Consider the following 25,117-nt stretch of genomic DNA (forward strand, 5'->3'; position numbering starts at 1 on the left):
TTGTCTGGTCAGGAAACTATGATTTTTGTGTTATTTGTTTTTTACTCAGCTTCTGTTGAATATAGGAAAACCATTAATATCAATCCAAGAACATATAAGAAATATAACTACAGTACGGCCTAGCGTTAATGACAGAAGTTAGTTGAAGAGGCAGAAATGTCAGAAAAATACATTTATATAGGATTCCTAATTAAAAAATATTCTAAAATCTATGTCATTATTTAATAAACAGTATTATCATACAGCAGCTTCAAATTCATTAGTCTGTTTGGTCAGAACGTGTCGAGTAATTTGCTATAGCAGCTCTGATACTTATATAACAGCGCAATGACTCATTCACAGAGACATGTATGGTTTTCCATATACAGTAAACTAAGGTGTTTAAGGTGATGGACTACTGATAGGAAGATTGTGCGCTCAAGCTGCCATTGCTCGGCCCTTGAGCAAGGCCTTTAATCCTCAACAGTTCAGTTCCATAACTTGGATAAATGCAAGTCTTATTGGATAAGTCTGTCTGCCAAAAGCTGTAAATGTAAAACTAAAGTTTACTGTATTTAACATTTATGGAACACATCTTTAGTGTCAAGTTAATGGTCTTCAGGACAGGGGACATTCAATGCCACACACATTTTGTTTTCTCTGTAACATGATTAGATGTTGGTTGTATAGTTTTTTATTAATTTTGAAGAAAGAAAAAAGACTGGTGAGGAAATGACTGCTGCTATAGCTGCTATAACATAAGTAATAACAGGAACATTACATTACATTAAATGTAACTATTCATAGTTAGAATGTTCAATGTATCGTTTAGTAATTCATAAAAATTGCAGTTGTTGGCAAATTGTCTTTGGTACAATAAGAAAAAAAAATACTCCAGGTTTTAAGCCCTATACTGAATTACTAACCATAATTAAGTTAGAAAGTCACTGTTTCCTGATGTAACTGACTACAGAAACTGTTATATATATATATATATATATATATATATATATATATATATATATATATATATATATATATATATATATATACACACACACACACACACACACACACACACACACACACATAAATAAAACAAAGTGGACATTGTGTGTGTGTGTGTGTGTGTGTGTGTGTGTGTGTGTGTGTGTGTGTGTGTGTGTGTGTGTGTGTGTGTGTGTGTGTGAGACTGTAGCAAATGCACACTGTTAGCAAGCTCATCAATCATGAACCTCCATGTCCGCTGTGTTTCCCATGTTGCCAAATACTGTAGAAAACCCTATTTCATATTTCTTTTCTTAGACATTCCACTGCGGAAAATTCATCAGCATACTGTCAAATACTTTAAGCAAAGGTAGACACAAGTGTAGATTTATGACTGACAGCCACAAACAAACTGGAAAGACACTGAAAACAAGAACCAATTGCTGGAACAAGGGAGAGCCTCTACAACCCAGAGCCGTACCATTAATAATACTGTAATAATAATAAGTGAAAAACATGCATTTAAATTCACACTTGTATGGAATTTGTAACAGCTTATCTATTTCCATATTAAAATATATTAAGGGATATATATATTTTTTAATAATGGGAGGGAGTTTCTATCATTACCTTTTCTTACTTGACCATAAAAAAATCATTAAATAACACCACACTGCCACATTTATCAAAATCTCATCCAGTGTACTTGACCATTTTTCTGTTCATGATAATTGTCATACAAATGTTCCATTCTTACCTCACAGAAATAATTACAGACAAAAAGTATAACATGTTGGTTTTAAAACAATGGTTTAAATAGTGACAGAACTTGTTTAAACTTTATAAAGACAACAAATTCACTTGATTTACCCAACTACGAATAGTCCCTTTTCTCCTCAAAAGCAGTTAAAGGTCATAGATATACAGCATACTGTATACAGTATAAGAACCTTCTGAGTTTGGTTAAAAATTAGCAGTGATTATCAGAAATGTTAATAGCAAAATAGAAATTCAATCTGTCTATGGTTTTCTTTCTTTTCTAAATAGTAATAACTGTTATGCCTGAATTTTGTTCAAACATGGCTGCCATGGACTCAGACTCCCATCACACACGTTCAAGTTCACCTGACTACCTGATTACAGTCACCTGGACTCAATTACACACACACTCACAGGCGCGCGCGCATGCGCGCACACACACTCACACACACACACACACACTCACACACACTCACACACACTCACACACACAAACACACCCACACTAGAAGGTTTCTCATTAGGATTTGTTTTCATAGGCATCAGTTCCAAACCTTGCCAGGTTTTTGATCTTGTTTCTTGTTTTCTGGTTACATGATTGTAGTTTTTTTAGTTTGAGTTGTTTAATGATTGCATGACCAAAACTTTGTAAAGTTTTGCTTATCAATTTGGTATTATTAGTAGGCTTTTCGACTAAATATGCCCTGCAGTTTTACTACTAACACCATGAGAGTAACAAGTACAGTAATAACTTCTTAAGTCTAAAAATAATGCTTTAGTGAAAAGTGTTTTAGTGTTTTAGCTTTAGTTTTTTTTTTTTTAAGTTAAACGGTAACATCACTCTAAGAGCATTTGGTTTACCTTATAGAATGACTTAAATCTGAATATTTACATGATGCATTTATCCAATCTCACTTTAGAATCTATGGGAGAAACATCCTGATGTTTTCCAGCAAACAAAATCAGTATATTTTCTGTCCTATCAACATCTTAATGGGGTTCATTCGAACATATAAACAAATAAATAAAAAAGGTTGTTTGATCCTTTACTGCATTAGTGAGTGTAATGTTCCCTGAAACTATAACAAGGGAAATGCATTTTATTTATTGTTCATGTGTATCCAAGCATTGTCACAAAAATGGCTGAAGGTTTGCAAATTAGGAAGGCTGAACTACTTGAGACTGGAGAGAGTGCAGTGTATGAAGTCCAGCCAGTAGAACACTGCTGATCTTGGATGTAGATGTAGAATACAAATAATAAAAAAAAGTTACAAATAAAAGCTAGAGAAAGCATTGATACATGTCAGCATGTGCACCTTTCATTCCAATATAGTGAAAGCCATTGTTTTATAAGCAGATATGTCTGTAAATAATTTACTAGTTAATCATTCTGAATGGTTTAAGTTACAGTAGAGAACATCTGTGGTCAGATATGTAATGTTTTCCTACTGTATGAAAAATATTGTTCTGCTGAGAATGATTAATTTCTAACAGTAGCATCAGACATGTGTTTTTCATTATTAATTAGTACAAAATCACTGTTATTATCGTGACACCTTTCTACTCACATCCAGAAATGTTCTCTCCTTCAGTCTATATACCCCATCTCTATATCATATTAATGACAGGAAGAGCACTTAAATATCTCAATCAAGGAACATTTCGTAACGCACAACCAGACGAGCAAGAGTATGAAATCAAATCAGGACAATACATGCCTGCACTTATGGATGGACCTAAAAAGGCTTGTGCACATTTTCTACATGGATGCAAATCCTTCATATGTGGCTAATTTTACAGCTGTAGTCATTTAGTAAGAAAAATACATCCTAAACTTGGGTAGACATTTTATTAGACCAGAACTGCACCCACACAGTTAAATCTGTGTTGAACTGCAGCGAGCCTTGTTTGATGCTAATGACTGTGAAATTACTATCCCAGGAGTACGAAACTGATTCATGTTCAAAACGAGACTCTACAAAATCTTGTCTGCGTTCGTCTTACATATGTGACACATTGACAAAGTTCACACATTTTCACTTTAACGTCCTTTAGTAAAGACTGACCTTTGGTCCTTTTGTGCCGAATGGACCTTCACTTCCAGGGAGGCCCGGTTCCCCCTGTGTGTGGGAAAAGGAAAAAAAAAATAGATATACAAATGCAATAACAACTTACTTTGAAATGAGCCATAGGAAGAACAATTACAAAGTGCCTTTAGGATATTAAGTTAGCCAGGAGGAATGGGAGTAAGATGGGAATGGAATTCAACTACTTTGCTTTCTCCCACACATACACCTTGAGTTCAAATCAACACACAGGCAGTCAGAGTCATTCAGTTTTTCATTTTCCAAGCGTCTGGAAAGTGTGAAAACAATTGTGGGTATTGTGATGAGTACGAAATGCAGTGAAACACGTTAGTGAAGAAATGTGCTTTAAGTATAAAGCTGACAGCAGCTTGCTTTAACTGGCACCATCTAGCCTGAGCCATGTGTAGACCTTTTTGGTTATACAGTAAAAGGACTGTTGCTCCATGGTTGCAGCTGGTATGCAATGACAGAATAACAGTGCAGACAACATTAGCACGCTATATATACAAATGTGACAGTATCCTGTATATATAATTATGGATTGTATTACAGATTGAAGGTGTATTTATTACTATACAAAGCTCTTCATTATTCACTAACTACTTATGGTAGATAAAATTTGTATTGCAATGCTTTTAAAATGAACAAGGAGCAAAATTAAAAATTATTTGTGATTCTTCCTGATGTACGTATCCAAGATTAATACAATTATTTTTCTTCTGACTTTTTCCTTCACCCTCCTACATTTCACAACTAACTTCGATATATTGTTCTGCAGCTATAGCTAATTCTTTCTCCCCTGATAGCTTAAAGCGAAAATAAAAGAAGGAGGTGGTTATGAGCACATTAGATGTGTAAGCAGAGTGTTTACACTAAAGGATTTTTTCTTCAAAAAACGTGATATTGTTACAAATATACGTTCTTACCAATATCATTTGTCCCTACTTCCTATTACTAGCATGTAAGCATGATTGTATTGTCAGAATAATCAGGATAGCTAACATTTTAGAGATTGCAAACGTTGCGTTTGCTAGTAACTTAGTTACTACATAATTTTTTTTATTTATTTATTCATTCATTCTTACAGGTTAAAAAACAAAACTTGGGTACAGAACCTCTACCACATCTGTTCACCTGCCTGCCACAGATTGAGAGCAAATCAGTTGTGTTACAATTGTTCAGTGTGAATAATATATGCTTGCTCACCTTTGGCCCAGGCTCACCAGGGGGTCCTTGTTCACCTTTGTCACCCTGAGGTTGCTGTTGACAAGATGTTAAAGGTTCTTTAGACAATGCATTGTATAAACATGCTTGAATGTTTAGGTTTAATTAATTACTATATTTATGAAATTGTTGTCTGGGGCAGAACAAAAGTTGAAAGAAAGTACAATGCTGCTGATTTTTTGTGAAGCTTCTGACAACGTCTTGATTAGAATAAATAGCAAATGTATCGTCCATATAACATATGGAAGGGTTACATAGTGTTATTTTTTTTCTTCCCTTACTGTCAATGCTCACAGTTTTTTTAATATGTCCCACATGAAAGCAAAACACATATTTCATGGAAGAGGACAGACCTTCGTTTCCATTTCCGTTTGCTTTAAAGATGGAAAAAGTCCAGGGATCTAAACAAGAACTTACCTTGGGTCCTGGTAGTCCTTGTTTTCCAGGCAGCCCTTGCTGCCCCCTCTCACCCTGTACATAAAAAAAAGAAAACAAAAGCAGTGTCACACACTGAAAGCAGGAATATAGCATTCAAATTGCCACTTGCCTTTTGCTTTTGTTTCTATAACATTAATTTATCACACTAAAACCAACTTGTACACTATCCTTAAGAGTAATTTATATCACTATGACATTAAAACTTTTCTCTTTTCTCTTGAGTGACGTACTTTGGAGCCTTCTTCTCCTGAGTCACCTTTGGGTCCATGGACACCAGCTTCACCCTGCCAGGTGAGAAGTAACAAATAGACATTTTTAGCACCCAATATACACTCTTTTTCATTCCAATTTGGTCTTCTTTATCATAACTACCAAGCAGAGAGAATGAAGGCTAACATGTGCTACACTGTAAAACATGAAGCCAGCTACTTGCATCTTTTTGACCTGCAAAACTTGGAGAAAACTCTGAAATTCTGAATCTCCGAAAATGCTAAATACTAGCCGATTTTGCTCACTTAGACACACGGTCATTGACGACTCTAGCAAGATGGTATACTCCACCAAATACTGTAAAAAATGATACAAAGTTGTTAGATAGTATTGAAATCTTACCTTTTGTCCGGATTTGCCCTGCTCTCCAGGCATTCCTTGTCCACCTTTAATACCCTTTGACACAGTATTTTCAAAAGTCAAATAGCTATTACTGTAGATCGATGTCACAAGGTATTCTTGTTGTACTTTTTGAATGGAATAAAAAAATGAGAGTACTCACAGGCTTACCATCACGACCATGAAGTCCATTTTCTCCTTTTTCACCCTGCAGAGGAATTATTATGCATTAAACACAGTAGTGATAGTATTATTTGTGTTTGTGTGTACTAAAAATAAAGTTGCGATGCTGACTTTTGGCCCAGTTGGTCCAGGCGGTCCAGGGTTCCCTTGACTGCAGTCACACTCCTCCTTTTCTTCGGGTGCCTCTCGGTTTGTGGGACACTGGGGGGAGAAGTAAAATCTAGCAGCTAGGTGCTGATCCACTCACAAAAAACCGGATACTGTACATGGGACACTGATAGGAAAAAACTTACCCTCTCATCATCCTACGGTATATATATGTGGAAAAATGAAGAAAACAAGTTAGATATGTAACAATTGTAGTAAAGGAAAGTCCAAATATGTGAATAAATGATGACTGTAAATATCACTTACCACAGAATAAATCTCACATGCGGTTTCTCTTTCACTTTGCATTGGATCACAGTACAGCCTCAGTTTTTGGATTCCCAACTGTGAAAATGTTGAAAAAAGAAATGCTGAATATTGCTTTGTTTGGCATCTTGTAAATTTGTATTCACAAAGGACATGTTGTAGTGTATGGGTTTGATATAACTAAATTTACTAGTACTACAGTAGTATTCCAGTAATGCTGCTTTGCAAGAATGTCTATTGTTAATAAGAGCTATACAAATAAAATTGAACTGAATTGAATTTTCAAATGTTGTTGTCATGTTGCAGATTGTATATTTATACAGTATAGTCACTAAATTCTGGGTCTTAATATGACCAAACCATTATAAGAAGATGTCAGACTTCTGCAGTAACTGCTCTGTTTATTGCTACTCACTGGAATTGTAGCTTCAGCATTGTAATGTTTGGCAATCTGAGTTTTCCCATTGATAAAGATGGGCACAACTGGCTCCAGAGCCACTTCCTGGATCACCTTGTCGTCCATATAACAGGTGACATGCTTTGTTCTGACGAGAATCTTCAGCTGATGCCAGCGTCGATCAAATAGTTCCTGTAGAGGGAAAAGCTCAAGACTCTGAGTAGCCGTGGTTCATATACTGTACGCTTCTACAAAACAGACTTGATGTTAACTGGTTATTAATTGAATGAACTGGTTGCATTCTTGCACGTCTTTAAACACATAATACACAGTTTCTCAAAGAATGGAAATTATTTATAATCGCACTATCCGTTGTCACCCATTTCTTCCCTTTTGAGTCTGGTTTCCCAGGGAATTTTACTTTCCAACTTCATTTGCTGCTTGTTATTGATAACTTGCTTAATTCATATAAATAAATATATTTCTACAGTATAAAAGGTGCCTTGTGAGAATGTCCATTGCTATTGAAGTATACAGGATAGTTTACAGTAGAGCAAAGTGTAGACAGTGTAGAAAATTAAGAACGTCAGGCATTAAGAATACAAGATATTTTAGTATTGAAACATAAAGTTCTCTACTGTGTTCATTGGGTCATTATTCGTTGTGGAAAGAGATCATTTGAGAATTCCAGAAGACTTAAAGACTTTAAGTCTTCCAACTCATGGTATCCATATGCAAGACAGCACCCACATGATTAGTATTTGTAAAGAGGTAAGTATGTACAGCTGGCTGCTTCAGCTAGCTCCTTAACTGGAAAAGAAAGTGAGAGTAGATTATTCCTGTCTTTTTCAATCTATACTAGCAAGCTATTAGGCTCTACACTGACTACAAAGTGCAGCTTATGACATCTAAAAGCAGGTAAACGACCCTTGTCTCATATTTACTTAGAGCATCGCTTATTTCTGTGAAAATTTTTTAATTAAACGTCTCATTTGCAATAAAGAAAATGAAATTTTTGTTCAAAATCTATTATCAATTCTAAATATTTTTCAGTGAGCTTCTGTGTAGACAGTAGCAGTGCCTGCATTTTAAAATGAAATTTAATTGAATTATCAGTTATATAACAGCTGAAATTCATCTGGTACAGAGCGCTTTTGTGCACTCGAAGGACTTTTAACGGGAGCCACACTTACTCAACTTAACATTTCATAAAAGACACCTTGTTCATGGCTAAATCTCTCCAATGGATGCAGCTACAATGATGAATCACACTACCGTCTCTGTTCAAATTGATTGGATTGAACTTCACTGTTCCTAAAACAACCAGGAACTACTGCACATCCTGTTCCTTAAATACACAGTCAACATGACAGCTATGTAAGTCTTGCAGTGCCATAAACTAAAGTAACTAACTTTTTTCCTGTGAGGAAGGGAGGTGGAAACTCTGTTTCTGTTTCTTCATTACTCTTGGCTGTACTTGGTGTAAATCACCATTGCAAATGCACATTGAGAAAGTTAAAAAGAAAGAAATATGGAACAGAATCAAGAAGACTGTCAAGTGTAATAATGACAGCAACCAAATAAAATGCATTTATAAAAAAGGGAACATTAAAGTCTCAAAAAGAACTTGAGTTAAATAAAAAATAAAAATGAGAATGGAAAACCACAGCAAGCATGAAAACATGGATGATTTAAGGACTACAATTTCACCTGCTGTCTTATACTGTACCTTAAAAACCTATGTGTTTAAGGTCAGGAATAAAACACTTAATTTTATTCCTTTTTAATATCACAGCAATTTGGGAATGATTACAATTTCATATTAATTAAAGAATCATATTAGAAGTTTTAATTTAAATCTGGGGGGCACGGTGGCACGTTCGCCTCACACCTCCAGGGTTGGGGGTTCGATTCCCGCCTCCGCCTTGTGTGTGTGGAGTTTGCATGTTCTCCCCGTGCCTCGGGGGTTTCATCCGGGTACTCCGGTTTCCTCCCCTGGTCCAAAGACATGCATGGTAGGTTGATTGGCATCTCTGAAAAATTGTCTGTAGTGTGTGTGTGTGTGTGTGTGTGTGTGTGTGTGTGAGAGTGAATGAGAGTGTGTGTATGTGCCCTGCGATGGGTTGGCACTCCGTCCAGGGTGTATCCTGCCTTGATGCCCGATGATGCCTGAGATAGGCACAGGCTCCCCGTGACCCGAGGTAGTTCGGATAAGTGTTAGAAAATGAATGAATGAATGAATGAATATTATTATTAAGTAAGAACAGTTTGACTTGTAAATTTACCCCATGACCGCCCTGTGATTTAGTTACCTTTAATTTTGTGGAAACATCCCAAAACACAGATTTTTGTCACATATATTATAGCAGTAATAAACAGTTGTTCTGTCACTAGCCTCTATATTCCTCTATCTTCAACTCAAAAAGGCAAAAAAGCAGTTACCTCTAAGGCTTTTGTCATTAAATCTTTTCCAGTGTAAAACCTTTAAGGAACATTTCTACCACTGGCCAATCAAAATCGAGCATTCAGCAGAGTTGTAGAATAAAAATAAGCTCATTTACGTTAAAAAGTAATATGGTACAATATGAAATATAGTTTGATGTATTGCTGTGGAACAAACTGGATATATCAGCTGACATATGCAACATGTACAGTACTGTATACACTAGATTAAAGGGAGTTATTGCAGTACTTTACAAACCTGAAGGTCTTGATCATTAAAAGTGACCACCTGTACCCCACTTGCCACGTTTGTGGTGGTAAAGGTAACAGAATTCTCCTGTCCGTTGAGCGTCACAGCCACTTGGACTTCATTATCTTTAGAAATGACCCTCCAGAGGTCAAACTTTTCCCTGCTTGCAGTGCCTTTCAGCTGCAGAGTGGCCACAAACACATAGGATGGAGGAAGACCCTCTGGAAAGATCTCCCTGGAACACAATGTTAAAATATTCATTAAAGACAGCATTATTATATGTGGATATAAAATCATGGTTTTATTTACAGGAGATTCTATACAGTATGTACACTACCAGTCAAAAAGCTGGACACCTATTCATAGAAAAGGTTTCTTCTTTTTACTATATTTTTAATAGTTTACAATAATAATGAAGACATTTTTTATTTGAGCTTTTTTTATATTTGCATAGGGGTACAGTGTGTAGTATGTCTGTCTCTCACAACTAGAGTCCAGGACTTTGATCTTGAGCTTGGTTTAATGTCTGTATAGAGTTTCTGTTCTCCCGATATACACATGGATTTGCTCCTGGTTAATTGGTTCTTCTCACTGTCCAAAAACATGCAGGTAGGTGGACTGGCTACTCAAAATGACCTGTAGATTTGAATGAGCATGTATATGGTGTCCTGAAATCAACTGGCATCCCATCCAGGCTGATTCTCTAACCTTCTGACTATAGTGAATGGGACAAGTAATTTTCTGTTTTCCTTTCGGCTTTACACACTTGGCATCTTCTTAAGCAGTTTTATAAGGGACCCGCCCAGGATAAATGTACCAAAAATAGCTAAGTAATTCTTTGCTACCTCATCCAAAAACAAAACTGCTTGTTTGGGGGGAAAAAAATATTTAAAAATACTATTAAATTGCATTTTGTTTTAAAAGCAGTCTTTCGGATTTCTACCATAGAATTTTATAAAAATATCTTTAAGACAATAGAAAGTAGATTGGTAGTGAACATATACACGTATTTGTATTGTATGCAATGTGCTTTGCTGTTCATATATGGGAGAAAAACATAATAAATATAATAAAAAATAATAATTATACATAATAAAAAAAAATATTATATATTTGCACAGCATGTTGCATTACAATGTATTATGATGTCTTGCATACCTAAAGTTCATCTATTGCTTAGAAGATTTAAGATGGACAATTCGGCAATGTGGGGGGCATGGTGGCTTAGTGGTTAGCACGTTTGCCTCACACCTCCAGGGATGGGGGTTCGATTCCCGCCTCCGCCTTGTGTGTGTGGAGTTTGCATGTTCTCCCCGTGCCTCGGGGGTTTCCTCTGGGTACTCCGGTTTCCTCCCCCGGTCCAAAGACATGCATGGTAGGTTGATTGGCATCTCTGGAAAATTGTCCGTAGTGTGTGAGTATGTGAGTGAATGAGTGTGTGTGTGCCCTGCGATGGGTTGGCACTCTGTCCAGGGTGTATCCTGCCTTGATGCCCGATGATGCCTGAGGTAGGCACAGGCTCCCCGTGACCCGAGGTAGTTCGGATAAGCGGTAGAAAATGAATGAATGAATGAATGAATGAATGAATGAGGCAATGCTAAAAAGCTTAATAAGCTGTACCAGCTAATTCAACACCCTCGCAAGTGAATAAACAATGACAAAGTAGACCTATCAGGTAAGACATGCCACTAATACAATATAACTTCATGATCTTACTTTGTCTCCTCAGTAATGTCCACCCCTTTGTCCAGGAAGTAGGCTGTCTCTGACAGCAAAGAGCCTGATATCCTCTTAGCTTTCTCATGGATTTTCATCCCGAGTATCAGCTCAAAGCCCTTCTCATCCCGTGAGGCTACTGGGATACGTGTGGGACATACAGATTCTGCAGAACACCACAGAGAAGTGTATTTTATAATTCTCTTTATGGCAACTTTCTTCTTGCATGCCTTCATGCTTTATGTACCTTGTGGGCAAACCATTATCTTTTATAGCAAAAACTATTGAGTTCTTGTATCTGATAGGTCAGAAGGTGGTATGTAATTTTTTTATAACAGCATAGCTTGGTGAGTAGAAAATAAAAGATGTTAAAATGTTAACAGTCAGAGATAAAGATGTTTCTGTAGGTTTTTAAGCATGGGAAGGTCTTCAGAATAGAGGATTTGCAATTTCTCTCATTAACTTCATGAGAGTAAAAACGAGGCAGGTAAAATATTTTTTTTACTATAACAACAAACTTTTTTGTGTGTTTTTTCACACTACATTAAACTTAACAACAATATGAAATTCTTTAATAAATACATGTTTTAATTCTGCAAACTATAGAATAATCTAGAGCTACGTATATAAAGAGAGTTAAATGTCCCTTCTTTGGGGCGTTCCTTTTTTATGTACTGTCGAACTTCGAGTTTCAAATTCAGAGAGTTTCATGTGCAACCCCTTGAGGAAGCTAAGAACCCTTACGGGGCCCAATTTTCAAAGAGTGTGCTCTAAGACATTAAGACGAGTAATTTGGAGAAAATATGTTGAAGTTGGTCATTTTAAAACTCAAAATACAAATATAGTCATTCCTTTCATTGCTCCCTCGAAAGCCAAGCCCTGTAGATACATGCATTTTTTCTGTCCTGCCTAGAGTGTCTGAATACTAGTGGGAAAATGTCTGAACTGAAACGCAGCAGAAATGTATAGGGGCATTTACATACGCTATGGATGGTTGAATTTTATTAAAATGAGAGGGGTTTTCTTTAGATAGCTTACTGAGAGTCTCTGAACTATGAAGAGAACTTCACCAAATATTACTAAAAGAACAAAGTCACACTCACAATTCACCATGTTACTATCTTTCCCAGGCCTCACCTTCACAAAGCTTTTGTTCCATAGAGTCTCGAATGCGATCAATGGTGGTGTAGTCCTGTGCATATAGCACGTAGAAACTGGATGGGGTGTTAGCAATGGCCACCAGCTCTGAGGTGGTGATCTCTGAGCCCACTCCCACAGCAAATATAGTGATTCCTTGCGTTCGAGCCTCTACACTAGCATCTACCACATCATCCTGAGATTTCCCATCAGTTACCACTACAGCAATGCGATTCCTAGCGGTGTCACTGCGCTGTGATGAAGAAAACACATGATCTACTGCAAACTTGATGGCACGCCCCGTCTGAGTGTTTCCTCCCATGTAACGGATGGCCTGAATAGCTTTGATGAGCTCTTGGGTACGCTGATGAGCACCAAGTGGGATCTCTAGCCGAGGAGTGTCACTGTACTGCACTACGGCCACCTGGGAATAATGGGGACCTACATCAAAGCCACTAGTGATGTTAACAAGCCAGCGCTTGGCAGTGTCAAAGTCCTTGTAGCCCACACTCCAGGATCCATCAATTATGTATACAAGATCGTTTGCAGCTGTACTGCAACCTACACGACATCAGATATGAAGAGGATTAGTTTTATGCAATCTGACTGGTACACAAATACTGTAAGGACAGTGTGTAATTGGTTCAATTTTTTTAAGATCCCTAATAATCAAATCTCTAGCACTAAAAAAAGTGTGTATGGGGTGTCAATTAACACATAATAATAGACATAGAAACATATTTTATTTACAGATACACATTATTCTGTAAATAGAAAATGGACAGAATTGATCCATACCTGCTCGAATATCCTCCTTTTCTGTGCAATGTATGTAGGCAAAGACCATCAGCATTGACAGCAACCTTAAAATTGACATCCTTAAAAGTGCCGTCCACCACTTTTGGATTTCACTTTCCTACAAAAACAATATTTATTAAATATTAAAAATATTGACATCATACTGATGTAGCGGATTTCACCCAGCACCACAAATGACACACTGACTCCAGGCTCTTTGGTGAATCATGTCTGCAGTTTAATAAACAAAAGACACGGGATCACACACAAATCCTCTCACATGTACAGTAGAACTGAGAGACTCCTGAATAAAGTCCATATGATAAACAGTCTCTTTGGTCTCATATCCCATTTCTTACACAAATATACATAAACAAAAATTAGAGAACAAAATAAAATAAATTCAACATGTACACTTTCCCTTTACATTAACATTACACTTAACAGGAAACACATTTATCATCAGACAATATTTAGCCAATTTCACTCAGTCATGTTATCGTATAGTGGTTTGTGGTTTACATACCTGCAGTTAAATAAACAAAAGACACAGGATCACACACACACACACATATCCTCTCACCAACAGTCTGTCTGAAGGATGTGAGACAAACAGATTAATCCCTGTCCTCCATTAACACAGTGACTGCAGTCTCAGTTGGCTACATATACACAATATACGACTTAAATAAAAATTACACACACTCAGTTAAAGTCAAATAAGCAACAGAACATTTCTACAGATTCAATCCACCAAAATTTTGTATTTAAAACTCATATTAAAAAGAAAAACTTGCACTCTAAATTACCATGCGGGCGGCAACGTTAAACAAACAGATTAAGGCCGTTCATTTCTAAAACTTGATAAATGCACCTGACTTCTCATAGAAAAAATCAAATATGCACTCAATCCATCTTTTTAACACTTCTAACACTTCTAACTTCTATTAGATTGACTAATATTTTTACATTTTTATTAATCGTTGTACAGAGATGCAAAGAAACCAACCTGACTCTCTTCGGTCACATGTACAAATGTAAACTCATCTTTTACAAAGTACATTTTTTTCTTGTGCTATATAAAAAAATGAAGAATGAAAATGAGATGGATTGATAAGAAACACATACTGTATGAAATTACAAAAATAATTAAATACCTTCAAATGAAATCTCTTTCAAAATAAAAGACACTAAAGTTTGCTGGAACACAAAACTCAGAACATTACACTGACATACTGTACATTACAATGTAAAATATGTTTAAATGCCGCAGTAGCAGTGGTTCAAGAAGACAGGGACTAAAGATTTTCCAATGTGGAGCCGCATAGGCCACAAAGTATACAGTATATAAATCTGAAAATAAACCTTTTGTAAATATTATATGCAGACATGCAGTTCAATAAAGGCAAGACAACAGAAACAACAACGTTTTTCTATTGAATTTAATCTATAGTCATATTTTAGTTTTACATTTTTGCGCAAGTCTGTAAACACTACATATTAAATGAATTTATTTCTGTCTGCGTTTGCAATTACAACAGCGCACCTTTACTGTTATCACTGCTCATGGACATACAGTATTTTTTTTGTTTTGTTTTATTATGTCTGAAAATAAAACTTTTTCACTTTGCTGAACTGAAAATTCTAGTTTACCCTGACTTATATAATACTTCAGTCAAATCAAGTCAAGCTATCTAGAGCACTTGTAGCTCAGTGGTAAAAGTGGTGCTCTACTATTGAGAAGGTTGTGAGTTCAAATCACAGGATCACCAACTGCCACTTCTGGGCTCCTGAGCAAGGCCCTTAATCCTCAACTGCACAGTTGTATACAAGTTTCTCTGCATTAGGGCATCTACCAAATGGCATGCTGTCAGTGTTCCAGTCCACTCAAAAGTGTTCAGTAGGGTTCAAGTCAGAACTCTGAGTTAGGCTTTGGGCTCAGGGTTAGGCTCTGGCTCAGGACACTGACCTTGGCACACTATGTCTTCATGGAGCTTGCTTTGTGCACAGGGACATTGTCATGAAACATGTTTGGACCTCTTAGTTCCAGTGATGGGAAAGCATAATGCTACAGTCTACATTACAAACATTTTCTAACAATTGTTTGCTTCTAATAGCTTGTGGATGAATCGCATATGAGTATGAAGGTCAAGTTTTAGTCATGCTGTAGAGTTTGCATATGTAGTCAAATGTTCGGAACATTTAAACATTTAATTTAGATACAATTGTCTAATTCAAGGTTTTTCCTTAATACTTTAATATAGCTCTGTATTGGTTCAAAGGAAAGAAGCTTGTAAGTAGAAAGCCTTTCCTGTCCTGGACATACCCTTCTGCTCCACCACTCCACATACCTTCCCATTTCAAAAGTTACATCTAGATGACTTGTAGGTCATTGGGTTTTTCTCTCTTGAGGAATTCTTTTTTTCTTTTTAAAGAAGTAAATAGTTGGCCACAGACTCCAGCATGTTATTCACCTACTGCTTTTCTAGTTTTACAGTTTCAAACCCATCCACAGACAAGTAACATGCTTTATGTCCACAGGCACTTTATAGGGACCATTTGAGATGAATTACAGCACAGAAAACAGGTTAGAAGCAATACATTCTTCTACACATCCATCATTCCTGCAAAGCATAGTGTGGAACAAAATAAAACAGCAATGCAGGTATCCTGAGAGGACATACACAACATCCCTAACAGCATACCAACTCTGGTAAGTACTTCAGTTTAATACCACATAAAGTGTGACAACTGTTAAATTACCTGACTGCTGATGCCAAGGAATGAAGCCCGTGCTAGAAGAGAGCATGACCTTTACAACAAACTGAGAACTGGACAGTACACAGGCATGTACATCAACCGAACTTGGCAGAATCACGCAGTTTGAAGCTTGTTTGATATATTTTTAACTCGTCTCTGTAGACTCCCTTCTGAAGACTGAAATACAGAATTACACATGAATTTGACAGAATTCATCTTTAGTCTTCACATCCTGCCTTTCTCCTAAGCAGCATGACACTCTCATAAAAATCTAATTCATGAATCCAAAAACATAACAGTGTGCAAAGACCATAGTGGTTCTTTATAGCATCAAGCATAGATGTTGCAAATCTGCAATATACAATGACATCCACTTTATTAAAAACATGTAAATTTATGTAGCAGAAGCACAATGGGGGAAAAAAAACAAAAAACAGATACAGATACAGGTAAAAATTTCAGTTAATGTTCACATCAAACATGTGGCTTGTCATTAATGTTGGTACCAGAATGGCTGGTTTGAGCTAAAAACATTGAATGAGTGACAATCACACTTTAACCATGGTGATCAGAAAAGCGTTTCAGTATGCACAAAACATAAAACACTGGAGAACAACACACTTTGGGTTCCACCCCTGACAGCCACGAATAGAAATCTAAGGCAATTATGTGCCCAGACTCACCAAAACTGGACAGTTTTTGTCCAGTCTTTACCTCTCAAGGTTGGGTGAATTTGTGTCTATGACAGTTGCAGACTCGTTTTCTTGGCTAACAGGAGTGAAATCTTACTGTATCTGGCTGGTGTAGTCTATTCACCTCAAGGTTTGATGTTTTGTGCTTGCAGAGATTCTTTTCTGCTCAACACAGTTGTTAAGAGTGTTACTTCCTATCCGTTCAGGACAGTCTGGTCATTCTCCTCTAATCTCTCTCATCAACAAAGTGTTTCAGCTTACAGACCCTCAGCTAAGGAGATCAGCAGATTCTGCAATATTCAACCAGCCCATATTGCACCAACACAACTACTGTTAGCTAATCTTACTAAATTTTTCAAATTTTTACAATATACTATAAGGCCAGTTTTGTCAAACTGGCACGAAAAATGAATGACCAGTGCAGAGAAATCCACCTTGTGATTTACAGAAGTCTAATGCAATAATGAATCAAAATATTCAGCAACTCGGCAACAATTATCCAAGGTTCAAATAAATATCTAAAATGAGTGGGAAAAAAAAAACTTTTCAGTTAAGCTAAGAGTTGTTTGTGACAGGGTGCTGATAAAATGACAGCAGCAAACAACTGCTGTAGGTATCATGGTATCATGTAGAACATTATAGAACTGTCATCTCCTCATAATCGGTTAGAAAATTTGAACCACTTATAACATTTTCAACCAGTTATTTATAACCAAAGACAAGCTCCCATCCAGAAACCACAGCAGGTTCAATCCTTAGGTACTGGAGTCAAATAATGTGGAGACACATAAAAGGTCCTACACACTTGTGCCTGAAGGGGTGCTGGAAGGAATATTCTATGCTAAAAGGGAAAAACAGGAGGGGATTTAGATAAACAAAGCTTTATCTCTAATAAATAAAACACTTACAAGCAGATTGCATGATGAACTAAATGACATATGGTGTTGACATGAGACTTTTAGTGTCTTATGACAAAACGTACCTCCTAAAGAGCAGAATTTGCATACTCATCACTGCACAACCAATATCAAGAATTAATGAGCTAATAAAGATCCACATCTGTACATTTTCCCATTATGTATGTGTGTACATAAACAGTATATATGCAGTATATACTTCACGTACATCTTTGTAGAAAAGTCCTCTTCTATTTAACATAAGGGAAGTGTTGGTTTTATTATCTGATTTGACTGCATTACACCTTTATTAACCACAGTTTTTTGTGGGGTTTTTGAAATATAGCTCACATTGTACATGTAGTTACATTGCGGTGTACAATATGCTCTGTGTCTATCCTATGGAAAGGTACCACTGCAGAACCATTTCTTGCATGGTATTGTCATGCAATCTGGTATCAACCAGTCTTGAATCAACGTCCTGTGATCAGAAAGTGACACAGATGAAGAGCTTAATAATGATTAAAACACTATGACTCGAGAGAGAAAACCTCAACAACTGTGTACATACAAGCACAGATTACAGTTCCCCTAGACCAAACATGTCCGACCCTGGGACAAATGTGCCCTGCCAACAGATGTTAACATGCCAACAAATGTTAAAACTATGTTATATAATTTGTGGCTTTGTTGGAATAAAAAAAAAAAATTGACAGATTGTGGCCCAGCTGAAGAAAAAGAAGATCCTGTTTTCCCAAGATTTACCCATCCGTCTATGCAGGCAGATGACCGGATTTAGATGAAAAATTGAAGTTCAGTCCATTTTAATATTGTAAATGTCCATGCCCACACCTCAAATGGACAAAAACACAGTCTCACCAACAGTCATCGATTCTTGGAGCAGTGGCTTACACAAAAGATTAGTCCAGCAGGGTAGACTAGTACTTCTTGTTAGAATAAGAGTTCCTGAATCTAGACTAACTAAAATCCCATAACAGGATTATAATTAGGATTTAACTGAAATTTAACAAGTTCCCTTCATCAAAATATCCTTGTCAGGAACTTTAGGACATATTCCACAGATATTTGAATATTTGTATTTCTTCTCCTTTAATACCTCACTGTGTTTAATGTGTAAGTGTAAGTAAGCATAAGACCTGATTGGCTATGTCACAGAATGAGTTACACACATATACACACAAACATACCCATATGTATGGCTTTAATACACACCTGCTCTGGAGCTCAGCATTTAATCCACTTTTTTTTGCCTTTTTTATTACAGTTTGGTAAGTGTTTCTTGGGTAAACAGAAAACTTCTACAAGCACCTGCTTTAAACTCCTCTTGTTTTTGTTACTCAATAAGAGTATATAGAAAGAGTCTGTTACTTGAGTCCCTCCCATGTTACATGATTGGTTTGCAGCAACCATTCACTCTATCTCTTAATCCAGCCAACTCTGGCTAATTAGATCGTCTAGACACTTTTTTTAATTCTTAAAAAAAAAACGTGACATTGATGAATTACCATCGGCCATATGGAAACAAAATCCCACCCAATAATATGCCAGCCCCCATGTGGGTGTTTGTTTTTAGGTGGATGAAATGGAAGCTCTCCTGAAGGCAAGAGAAGCTGGTGATGATTTAATTATAGCTGGATATGTGCAGATAATCGGTTATGTGATACACATCTATATTTTGTATTCTACTGATTTCACAGCACAATTAAGTCATAGAGTTCCATAGACAAAGCAACACACCACACATACACACACACACACACACAATATGTAGTACTGTATATGTAGAAAGACATGTAAATTCATGTAAACTTAAATGACTTAAATTTTCTTTCAGGAAACCAGGAAGAAAACAAAAATAATAAGAGAAAGAATAATAATAAGAAAAAGAATAAGTCAGCAGTACACCCAACTTTGTAAATGTTATAACAAGTTTTACTCTTGTATTAACTCAGGGGTATTAAAATCATAAGTATTTACTGAGAAAAAGAATTACGAATTGATGGTAATTTGTATGAATGAAAGTGGGAAATTTAACTGTCCATGAGGAAGATTTCCTGACATCTAACAACATATTAACACCACAGAGTCAAAACTTAACTCTGTTATATGGAGATTATGTTGCAAATGGTTAAGGTATATACTGTAAAGATAGAAGGTTCAGCTCTTGAAGGACTGTCAGCATTTACGGCACTACTCCAGCCAGGCACAATCTGATTGGCATTGGTTAACTTATTTGCTGCCCATGATTTCTAAGGCTTTGCCAAGAAAATAGAATATTCTTTAAATACTGCCTCGACAAATCTGAAAACTTCCTGAATAATAATTCCCACGAGCACCTTATTTATTTCAGAAATCTGAAATGTATCACCAGCAGAAATGGAATCATCTATAACTTTAAACCTTACCATAACCTAGTTTGTTGGATAATTTCATTTAAAAATGAAATGAAATATCTCATTATTGTTTAGTGATCTACTATTTTTTGTTAATAACACATGTCTCAAAAATAACTCACAAGTCCCAAAGTCCAACGTTTGGCCCCAGGGCCAGATGCAACTGTTAACTCAGCATCTTCTCAATTAGAATGAGTTTACTCATTTACAGTATGTTAGGGGGTTTTTACACCTGGAAAACATATTTGTTTCTGGCGCGATGTACGACTCGCGAGTCACCTGCGAGTGACGTACTTCCGTTTGGGAGGAGTATAGTGCTGACGTACAGGTATGTGGCTTGAACAGCCACATTCAATTACACCAATCTTTCACCCAGGTGTCTCGTTTGGTCTTAAAATGCAGCAAACAGTAACTGCTGTTTTTTGTAGCAACCGCATAAACTAAAGCGTGTTCCATTTCAATTACCCCGGAAATGAGGTAAAATATATTTGCATTCTGGGCGGGAGTAGAAAGACCGAATTGATATCCGATTCGCCAAGACGCATTTATGTGGCCTAATGTAAATGGAACAGTTTTAACAAATCAGATAGCTATAGGATCAGAGAGAACGCATGAAGTGACCAGGTGTAAAAAGGCCCTTGGGCAGCCTGACAGCCAATATATTGCATTTTTTTCTTTCACCTGACAGTGGCAGCAGACTGCCTTAACACTGATTTAGATTTAGATTTACAGCATTACAAACATTTATCTATTAAGGTATACGGCTTCTGCAGTGGCAGTTCAGTGGTGCAAGAGACTTTTTGATCATGGCTACAAGCAAATATGAGGAGGGGGAAAGGAGAAGTTTTCAAAAGGGTTGGAAACAAAGAAAACTTAGAACTAGATAGATAGATAGATAGATAGATAGATAGATAGATAGATAGATAGATAGATAGATAGATAGATAGATAGATAGATAGATAGATAGATAGATAGATAGATAGATAGATAGATAGATAGATAGATAGATAGAAAAGTGGTGCAGCCTGAACTTGATCACTATATCTATATATAAATATATTACTCCTTCAGCAGCATTTTTATTATTCCAAAAACAAATGTTCACACAAATTGGTTGCTCTTTGAACACCTGCCATGGGATTAATAAACATAAATCACCAAATTCAAGTGCACAAGCTTAAAATAACAGCACAAATTCCCCACGCATCCACAAAGAAACAGCACATACTTTCTAGCAAAGCCTGCAATATATATATAATAGTACAGTCTTTCAGAATCATAATATGATTTTTTTATTTGGTCAAATCACCCACATCTTACCCCTTAAATAAGCAAATGTCCTAAAGAACATTTGGGTTTTCAGTACTTACGAGGCATAAACATTACACAAATGAGATCATGCTAATTATTCGTCACTATCTACCATTCCCTGTTACGTGCAGAATGATTTTAATCTGCATCTGGCTGAAATTAGTCCACTACAGCAACCTTTATCAAATAACAAATAAACAAAATAGTCACTTTATCTTTTTCTTGTGATCGTGACTGAATTAGAGGCACATTTGTCTACAGCTGGTGCACATGTGGAGTGTGCCATGCCTTGCCCCTTTCTTTTTATGCTCCTGGTCACACCCACTGATGGGCTTCTCCATTGAGAGAGAACTTGTTGAGTGTGAAATTAAACATTATACTTTAGTACTTGTGCTTTTCGGAATGAATGAAAATTATACTGCAAATAGTTCAACTTGGGGGGGGGGGCAAATTCATATAGTGGCCTTTAGAAACTGATATGCATTGAGCTGTAAAGACAATTTAATAATTGAATTCAGTCCAAATTGAATGGAATTGTAAGGTGCCTAGAAATTCCCACCTGCACTGCTTCCGACACATTTCCAGATTTTCATCAAACACACTTGAATAACATGGGTCATTGTTCTACTAAAGAGGCCAGTGAAGAATTTGGATTACAGGCTACTGAGCATATCATGTATGCTACTCGATTTCAACAACATACAAACTGTCTTCTGTAGGAATTTGTTTAGCCAGAAGACTGCATACATACGGTAAACAGATTCACTTCCACCATTGTTTGAACATGTAGGAGCTCTGTTTGATTCTCAAATCCAAGTGAAATTATGCAGATAGTTAGCAGTTAGTTGGCTGCAACTTTGAACTTTATCTCTTTCTGCTAAGATAGAAAGCAGGGAAAAGGGAGGTCAGTCATGCTAGAGCTCAGATCAGATAGGTATCACCTATTACACTAGCCAAGGTTTTTATTTATTATTAAATAAAATTAACCATTGTGGATTACAGCCAGCAAACAAATAGTGAACAGGTTACAGGTTTAGAAACACTTCTATTACATTTAGTGACAAAACAAAAACTGTATAGAAAAAATGTCTGATTCAAAAATGTCCATAATGACAAATACACTAAACCAAAATACAGATGCAGAGTTGCAGGCAAAGCAATAATACTAGTATATAAATAAAGCCCAAATGTCAGTTCATTCGGCAACAGACTCATTGTAATATACTAGCAGATAATAGTACAGACTTATCTGAACATGTTTATTCCATCTAGTGTATTATAGTGTAGCAAACCTGACCTTTGTGTGAACACTGAATGTGGATGGCAAACTGTATTTATCTTTTAAAATGCAGGCCAAAACTATTTCCATATACAGTAAGCAATAAGGCACATATTTCCCACACAGTTCACATTGAAAAAGACAGGCTACTATTTTAGTGTTGCTCCTCTGAATAAGAGAAATTCTAAATTCACATTGAGAATGAAGAGTAAGAGAATGTTGAATGTATTTTTAGCTATGTACAGTACAATTTCCTACCTTTTCAAATCCTACAAGTTGGAATGACACCAACATTTGCTAAAACAATCCTCGTCTTGGAAAACGTCCTGCTTGTGTATTTTAGTCGTTTTCCTGCTCTAACACATGTGGACACACACAACAACTCAGAAAGGGCTGTTAATTAGCTTATTAGTTGATAATGACTTCAGGATGATAAGCAGTGAATCACCTGTTTGCCACATAGAGGGCATTACAAATTAATACCTACCCAATATTTACCAACAGTTGCATAGGCATAAAAATATTTGTTTTTCTCTCAAGGAATATTATATTATATTATATTATATTATATTATATTATATTATATTATATTATATTATATTATACTGAAAGGCTTTCCAATAAGTTCCGATAATAATAATAATAATAATAATAATAATAATAATAATAATAATAATAATAATAATAATAATAATGATAATGATAATGATAATGATAATGATGATGATGATGAAGATGAAGAAGAAGAAGAAGAAGAAGAAAGCTTGTATTTGTTGAAATAATATTTTTTTTTAAATGTTGAAAATGTATTTAAGGAACTTTCATATATTTAAAACCTTTATTTAAACTCTTATAAAAACACTTATTTATAAATAAATAAATTACCAATGGGAACAAAAATCAGTCATAATGTTTAATACAAGCTCCAGTGCCATAAAAACAAGCTTTATGCAAACTTACCCTCTCGCATTAACAAGCTTGAAGAAACTGTTGGAATAGTGAGTTTGAAAACAGAAGAAAACTTCAGGTCCAAAGTGACAGTGTTGTTTCTGTCCACGCTGCAGTTCCACACACTGTCGCTGGAGGAGGCCATGTCTCTGCTGCGCGCGACCTCTTATACAGCCGCCTTCTGCTTACGTCATCAGCGCGCTCCAGGCTGCACGCTCCTCTACATGTGTTAACGTAAACACGTGGAGCTTGGGGAAATTTGCCTATTAATAATAATAATAATAAAAATTATTAGTAATTATAAAATTATTATTAAAATGTTCTTTTGTGTATGAGATATACTATTACTGCTACTACTTCTAATTCTACTACAAATAATAATAATAATAATAATAATAATAATAATAATAATAATAATAATAATAATAATAATTAAATAATAAAAAATAACAGTAGTAATAATAAATATAAATATAATGATGATGATGATGATGATAATATAAATATAAATATAAAAATAATAATAACAATAATAATAGTAATAATAAATATAATGATGATGATGATAATAATAATAATAATAATAATAATAATAATAATAATAATAATAATAATAATAATAATAATAATAATAGCAGCAACAACGGTAGTATTGGTGGTGGTGGTGGTGGTGGTGGTGGTGGTTAGTGGTGGTATTAGCATATACTTCAGACCAGTAGTTCAGGTCATAACTGAAAACATTCATTCATCTACAATAAACACTTTTTCCTGCTCAGGAGTGTTTTGGACCTATTTATTCCTTCGTAGAAACTACGAATTCACCAGGAAACACTGAGAAAAGTAGAAATACACCTTGAATAGGATCCAGCACACACATACCAACGCTGAGACTTCTTTAAGACTTGGTCTACTGACTGCAGGTTTGTTTACAGTTTATCAGTCATGAAAAAAGAAGACATATAACAGGTCTCCTTTTGTTCTAAACATGTTCACATGTGAATATAATGTTAATGTTAATGATAACCAAAGATTGCTTAAAATACATGCACACACACACACACACACACACACACACACACACACACACACACACACACACACACACACACAAAATGCTGAATAATTAGGATTTTTTTTACTGTATAATTCACACCAACTATGAGAGTGAATACATTCAGAGATTCATTTCTTGAGTCTTACTTTCACAATTCCATATTAAGCAAGATACATTTACATAACAGTGTATTAATTATAATTTCATTTCAAAACTGATGCTGACAACAGACAAATACTATAAGACTTGAATCATATCTACAGTAAAGTTTGAGTGACTTTATACTGCCCTCTACAGACACATTAAATCTACAGTATATTCTCAGTTAATTGAGAACTAACTG

General features: G+C 35.8%; 1 protein-coding gene across 1 annotated transcript in view; it reads right to left on the reverse strand.

Moving 5' to 3' along the window:
• Positions 1-23,860, reverse strand: part of si:dkey-225n22.4 (collagen alpha-1(XXI) chain) — a 56,438-nt gene extending 32,578 nt beyond the window's left edge. The window contains exons 1-15 of the mRNA XM_047810726.1: positions 23,733-23,860; positions 13,421-13,538; positions 12,623-13,183; positions 11,486-11,651; positions 9,779-10,004; positions 7,096-7,269; positions 6,681-6,758; positions 6,560-6,571; positions 6,378-6,467; positions 6,247-6,291; positions 6,087-6,140; positions 5,705-5,758; positions 5,454-5,507; positions 5,019-5,072; positions 3,792-3,845 (exon numbers count right to left, since the gene is read on the reverse strand). Coding sequence (XP_047666682.1) covers positions 3,792-3,845; positions 5,019-5,072; positions 5,454-5,507; positions 5,705-5,758; positions 6,087-6,140; positions 6,247-6,291; positions 6,378-6,467; positions 6,560-6,571; positions 6,681-6,758; positions 7,096-7,269; positions 9,779-10,004; positions 11,486-11,651; positions 12,623-13,183; positions 13,421-13,499 — 1,701 coding nt within the window. The 5' untranslated portion in view covers positions 13,500-13,538; positions 23,733-23,860. The remainder of the gene's footprint in view (positions 1-3,791; positions 3,846-5,018; positions 5,073-5,453; positions 5,508-5,704; positions 5,759-6,086; positions 6,141-6,246; positions 6,292-6,377; positions 6,468-6,559; positions 6,572-6,680; positions 6,759-7,095; positions 7,270-9,778; positions 10,005-11,485; positions 11,652-12,622; positions 13,184-13,420; positions 13,539-23,732) is intronic.
• Between the last annotated feature and the right edge of the window lie 1,257 nt (positions 23,861-25,117).

Source organism: Tachysurus fulvidraco, chromosome 3 (genome assembly GCF_022655615.1).
Source record: "Tachysurus fulvidraco isolate hzauxx_2018 chromosome 3, HZAU_PFXX_2.0, whole genome shotgun sequence".
Classification (NCBI taxonomy): domain Eukaryota; kingdom Metazoa; phylum Chordata; class Actinopteri; order Siluriformes; family Bagridae; genus Tachysurus; species Tachysurus fulvidraco.